The sequence below is a fragment of the Cryptomeria japonica genome, chromosome 6, assembly GCF_030272615.1.
Source record: "Cryptomeria japonica chromosome 6, Sugi_1.0, whole genome shotgun sequence".
NCBI classification, from domain to species: domain Eukaryota; kingdom Viridiplantae; phylum Streptophyta; class Pinopsida; order Cupressales; family Cupressaceae; genus Cryptomeria; species Cryptomeria japonica.
This window is the reverse complement of record NC_081410.1, coordinates 76,940,060-76,946,520: the sequence shown is the minus strand read 5'-3', so window position 1 is coordinate 76,946,520 and position 6,461 is coordinate 76,940,060. Positions and strand designations below refer to the sequence as shown.

Genomic DNA, 6,461 nt, shown 5'->3' with positions numbered 1-6,461 from the left:
TTTCTGGGTGGTGTTGGAATTCCTCTAATTTTTCTAATGGCTTATCTACTATCAACTTGCCAAGTTAGGGCTTCAAAGAAAATATACTGTCCACTCTCTTCAATTTTAGTGGATATGGATATTGTTGTTTCTTGGACTGTTGTCATAGGAATGAATAAATGTCTTTCAAAACATGTTTCATAATCTCGTGCATATGTCAAGAGTGAAAATTCCTAGTTTTAGTTATGAGATTTCTTATTCTTTTTATCGTTTTTTTGTGCTTGAACAAATTTGCTACAATACTATTGTATTTCCCATCTTTTTACTATTTTATATATATGTTGACTTTTAAAATAAAGAACCTAGGACTTAAATTAATTTATTAAAATATCAAAAATATAAATTATTATATTAAAATTAATACTAACATAGAGATAATTTTTGGGATGGGATTGGGCTGGTTTGGAGATTTCACTTCTCTACTTCAATGTAATCGGTCATATTATCTTCCCAATGGGATTTTTATGAGCAAGACCGGATGCTTTCTTTGCCTAGTTCTTTCCTACTAGTTCTCTTTGAACCAGGATTGTATAAATTTATAATTAATAAAATTAGTGGTTCTCCACTTTTATTAAAAAAAAAAATAATATCAATTTCATTAACAAAAATTATGAGAAAATTTAGTTGGTCTTCGCATAGTGTAATAGTTAAGTTGTGGTGTACTTTTTCATTCCATCAAGATTCAAACCTTGTTGGAGTGTTATTGTTTCATGTTTATATTGGAGATTAGGTCTCCCAATTCATAGGTCTAAATCAAAAGCATTTACCTCTTAAAAATTATTACTATTTCTTAATAAGAATTGACTATACTCAAACTAGAGAACCAATACTAACATCTTATATTCAAAACACATATAAGAGTTTAAAAAAAAAATTATTATTATCTAAATATTTGTTACTAACATTGCTACCTATCTAATTCTAAAGTCCTTTATTAAATCCATTGATTTCAACATATTAAAATGTAAAATCTTTACTAAACAAAAATATTAACCATTTTAAGAATCATCTATATTAAATCATTTCAACACATAAAAATGGTGGAATGTTTCAATGAGGAAAAATATTATAAATAATCACTCTAATATAATTGATGTTTCTTCTATAGAGAAAAATAAATCATATAAACAAAAATGATTTATGATGTGAAGAGGAAAAGATATTACAAAGTAAATTGAGAAAATGCTTCAATATGCATAATTCTTTTTATTAAATTAGCATTAATTTATAAGCATTATTTTTTAATTTTTCTTCTCCAAATTAATTTTATAGCTTTAATTATTCTATATATAAGCAAAAAATAAAAAATAAATCAAGAAATTTTGGCCATGAGCTCATCTAAACTTTTATTTAAAAGCAAAAATAATTAACCATTACATCAATAGTTAGAGCCATTGACAACATATTTGTTGGTTATGGCTTCTATTTCTATTTCAAGTAAATTGAATTCTTGTGGAGGCATCCACACTATCACCTTAAATGCATCACACTTTCTCTTAGGAGAATGGACGAAAACAAAACCATTTGATATGTTGGGTCCATTCTCATTCCAATAAATGGGACATATATTCACTGGGCTTCCTGATCCAAAGTCAACTTCATTAAATCCCAACCACCTCCAGTCACTTAAAATTATATTAGCTTGGTTGCTATAAATATCTAAAAGAAATTGATCTGTATCTATTATTGATATAAGATACTCGTTAGTAAGTGACATCTTTGTTTTCTTTATCATATTCACTAGATATGAAAGCGGTTGGTTTATGACATCATGAGCAATAGCTTGTGCACCTATAGCAACAACACCATTTCCATAGTATCCATTTGGTAGTGGGGGATTAAATGATCTCCTCACATCTACTGCAAAGAAAATACTAACATTCTGAGTATGTGGAATTTCAAGTACCCTGGTCCTTGCTTGCCAAACAAGAGCCGCAACAATTTCAAATGTAGTACAATTATCCAAACATTCTAGCATAATTCCATCTTTCACATATTTTACTGTCTCAAAGTCTAAGGTAAGAGACATTTGAGTTGATTCTTTATATATTAGAGGTATCCATGAGTCGGACGTGCTCTCTATTTTTTCTTTAGTCAATTCTAAGTCATGAACTGGTATATTCTTTGGTTTAAGAAGCTCTCTATACCATACAGGTTCAATAGATGGCTTAACATGTCCTCTAGCCATCTCTCCAAGACCTTTGAGAAATTGCCCTACCCCTCGTCCATCACATACCATATGTTGAAAACTCACTGCTACAACAAAGCCTCCACATGCAAAATGGTTTACCTATAATAAAATTGATCAGTAAAAGAAACATATATCATAAATAAACATACTACATCAATACTATAAATTGTCAAATAAATACAACAATATTTTTTTAGTTAATTTTCTTAGTTATTTTATCTTTCTTAAAGCAATGTTACCTGAATAACCATGGGATGAACGTCCTCAATAGCTGTATTGGAAGGAAACCTAAAAAGCAGCTGCTTAAATGATGGCTTGAGCTGATCCAAATCTCCAAGGACTGACAGGCTCTTGTCTACCATGGCTTCAACAAAGAGAACACCTTCTCCTGTGCACTCCACTTGAAGCTTCCCATCTTCTTTCTTTCTCAATCTCCCAGCCACGGGATAATAATACACCAACACCTTTGACAGAGCTTCTCGGATTGTTTTGGCAGGATCTGGCAAAACATTCTCACAAACCTCATAAACAAGCAACACATTAGAGTCTGTTCTCACTAATGGCTGGTTATCAAGGTTGGAGAGATATAGAGTGGCTCTGGGTGAAGGCAGGCATGGTGGCACCAGACAACTCTCCACAATCTTCACATTAAACTCTGCTAACCCTGCCTTCTCCATTATAATGAACACCTCTTCTCTTTACTTGCCTAAAAGGATTCAGTAAGCAAATTGTGATTGTTGAAATGAGGATTGCTTGTTTAGTGTATATATAAGCCCGGTAGAAGAGTCTAGATATGAAATTGTAATGGTAATCTTATGGAAATATTTGTTTGGTGTTAACTAGGGTTTACATAGAATTCTAGAAGGTATATATTGACATTAGCAGAAACAACTGACAAAGACAGTAACCTTATTTCCAACGCGTACTTGATTACATCATTGTTTAATGAGTAGTTTTAGATAACTATCGTAATTGTCTTCAATTTTCTTCTTCTATAATTTCCTTCTAGATTTCTTTGAAGTTTGTTTAATATTTATGCTATGGAAATATTTGTTTGGTGTTGATTGAATTTCCATTAAATTCCAGAAGATGTATTAACAGTAGACAATTTGATCAGGCCGAGGTCAACATCATTCAAGTAGGTCCGCTTTCTCAGGCTACTGTTGCTCAATGGAACGTGCTGGTTCATTCAAGTGCAACGTTTTTTATAAGAATTTTGTTATGGAAAGACAATTTGATCATCCAAGTCCGCTTTCTCAAGCTGATGCATTCGTTAGAGCTCCAAGTGCAATATTTTTGATAAAATTGGGTGCATTAGACAATTTTTGAAGCACCGTGTTCACTGCATCTTTATCTGTCTTCAGATGACTGGCCACTCAGATGATTTGTACAAAACTGTTGCAGCAACAAATGCTATATCTTCTATTTTGTTTTAGCAAATCTGCACTCTCTTATATTTTCATAAGATTACCGATCTTACCTTCTATCGGTATAATAGTTATCTTTTTAAATTAGCATATATGTGTTGTTTAGTGGACATGGTTTAATAGTGATGGATCCTAATTTTAATAATTTATATGGCAATATATATATGTAATATTGGCCCTAAAAAACTATATTCTCAAGTAGTTAAGGATGTTGATAATTTAAATATTTTATTTCTCCATCATTGTGGTCCATCAAACTTATGTCATTAGTATGTTTTAGTTAAAGTATCATAATATACTGGAAAAAAAAAACTTTTGACTAATAGTTGTGCACTTAGTCATGTTTTGTTGGTGTGCTAATATGGCATCACATGGTTTGGTACATTTCATTTTATTTGATAATATTGTGCACGTTCAAATATTAATTCCTCTCTCACAATTAATAATACTATAATATAAAAAATATTGAACACTAAATAAACAACTACTATCACAACTACCATTATTTATCCTAGACTATTAAGCTTATCATAGATTCCTCATCAAGTACTTGTTTATCAAACTCCTCTGTGCAATTTAACAACCTTTAAATTTAAATTTGTTGGTTGTATGTACCAGTAACTCAATGTTGAGTTGGCATCAAGAAGACATTGAGTTTGAATTAAATTTGGAGGCCTTAAAATGATAGCATTGGACATTTCTTTTCTTGACACATTAGCCCATTCCATGCCAAATGCATCAAACAATTCAATTATGTCCCAAACACCATTTTTATATCATTTTAAAGTATCATCCTTTGCTACATAATTATATTTTTATCTATAATGTGATGAGCTCTAAATCTACAAGACTTTGATACATTTTATTCCACTTTTGTGAGAAATGTTTAAGCTAAGCATTAGTTCTTTTGCCTATTTGGTGAAAATAGGGGGTTTTTTAAATTCAAGCTATGATAAAATGCAATATTTGGTGAAAATATGGGGGTTTTTGATTCTGGTAGTATATTGGTTGGGGGTGACAAAAAAGGGTTTTTTAAAAAAATAGGGGGATTCTTTAGTATGCTATGAATGCATGTGCTATAACTTAGGTTCACTAAGTGAAGCCCCTATGAATTTATTTTGGGTTAAACTATGTATGATTATTTGATAAAAGAAACAAATTCAATTAAAAGAAAAAGAAAAAGAGTGAAAAAAGGTGATAATAAAAAACTAAAAAGGAACTAAATGAGCCAAAAAAAATGTCTCAAAATATATGAAGAGAAAAAAAAAGTGAATTGAAATTAATCTAAATAGACTATATATAATTTTTTTACAAAGAATATGTCTAAATATTTATTGTATTTAAAAATAAAAATTAATCAAAACTAAATACTAAATTTAAATACTAAAATAAGATACATAAAAGACTAAAGGATTGAAAAGAAATGAAAATTAAATTAAATTAAAGATTACACCAAAAACTTCATATAAAATAAATGGATTAAAAATTAAACATAATAGAAAAAGAAATGACTTCATCTCCAAAATCAAGATCCATGATACCTGCAAATAAAGTAGATAGATCCACCATTTCCTAGATCCCCTCTTTCACAAATTCTAAAACTTAATTTTCGCGGTGCCTCTCAAGCGAATCGAAGACCATCAAGAGCTCAGAATGCATTGTAAGAATCACCGTGGTCAAGTAAAACTAGCCTTCCCTATTAAACTCCAATGCAACCATAACTAGTAAAACCCTCAAAGTGAATCCATCGACTTATTTAGCAAGAGTAACACGACGAAAGAGAAAGAAGACATAACAAGATTACATAAACAGAACATATTATTGCTTTAGAACTTTCAGCAAGCATCCAGTTATCATCATATAATCATCAAAGAATATCCATTAGTTAAGCAAAATTACATGCAGGCTTCAAGCCAGATACAATCCAACTGGGACTCTAAGAATCAACTAGATCACAATGCGAATCTCAATCCTTATTCTTAATTCTAATTCCTCTGCCCCTACAAATGATTACATAATATATTTATACCCACCAGAACATATCCGGGTTGGCCTCATAAGATTACATTTACCAATGCATGAAAATAAAACGTGGAACTAGGTCAGCCATAAAAATTAAAGAAATCTTTCCAAAAAATAACAACCAATAGGTGCGATTCAGCAGGAAGGTCAACCACATACCAAAGAACACGGACAAGACCCAAAATAGATCCTTACGCCAAGAATCACATCGGTAATGAAGGAAAACCTACCGGTAAGCACAAGAACTGTTCTAGAACCTAGAAACAGTCAACAGAAAGTGACAATTGACTGGATAAGAACACAAATGAACTAAAAATGTTGAATTAAGCACTTGAACTAGCCTAGAAACCAAAAATAAGATCTGCCATGAAAGAAAGAAACTACCGGTACCAACCGGTAAGAACACATAAAACTGCACAATGAACTAAACAAAAAAAAGTTGAAAGGAAATATTTTTGGTTGATGCAAGATTGCTCATCGACTAGGGATGCTCCTGCATCAAAGAATCCAGGTAGAAAAAGATGTTCCATGAGAGGCAACTAATGAACATCTAAAAGGATTCATAATAAAGACCCCATGCTCATTTATGATCCAAACATTTTCTTTATTTGCCAACCTCTACTTTAGATCCTTTGGTGCCTCAACCGGCTTCTCTAACACCTAGCTCTCTTTATTTCTCTTCCTTTGCTTCAAATCTGCAAATTGTTTCTTCTTACTGCTCTCTTTCTTCTGCAACTCTGATTTGGTTCTGCCACAAGACTTCATCCGGTTTTATCTGTCCA

At 31.4% G+C, this 6,461-nt stretch overlaps 1 protein-coding gene across 1 annotated transcript; it reads right to left on the bottom strand.

The window, feature by feature from the left end:
* Window positions 1–1,359: 1,359 nt before the first annotated feature.
* Window positions 1,360–2,976, bottom strand: LOC131064181 (3'-N-debenzoyl-2'-deoxytaxol N-benzoyltransferase). Its single transcript, XM_057998212.2, has 2 exons — window positions 2,470–2,976; window positions 1,360–2,329 (listed from the first exon to the last, which is right to left on the bottom strand). The coding sequence occupies exons 1-2, from the start codon at window positions 2,905–2,907 to the stop codon at window positions 1,418–1,420; spliced, it is 1,350 nt and encodes a 449-aa protein (XP_057854195.1). The 5' UTR covers window positions 2,908–2,976; the 3' UTR covers window positions 1,360–1,417.
* Window positions 2,977–6,461: the final 3,485 nt, after the last annotated feature.

Coding starts and splice junctions, on each gene's coding strand:
- LOC131064181 (XM_057998212.2), bottom strand. CDS start 2,907: ATGGAGAAGGCAGGGTTAGCAGAGTTTAATGTGAAGATTGTGGAGAGT. Junction 2,330..2,469: donor TTCATCCCATGGTTATTCAG/GTAACATTGCTT, acceptor ATTTTATTATAG/GTAAACCATTTTGCATGTGG.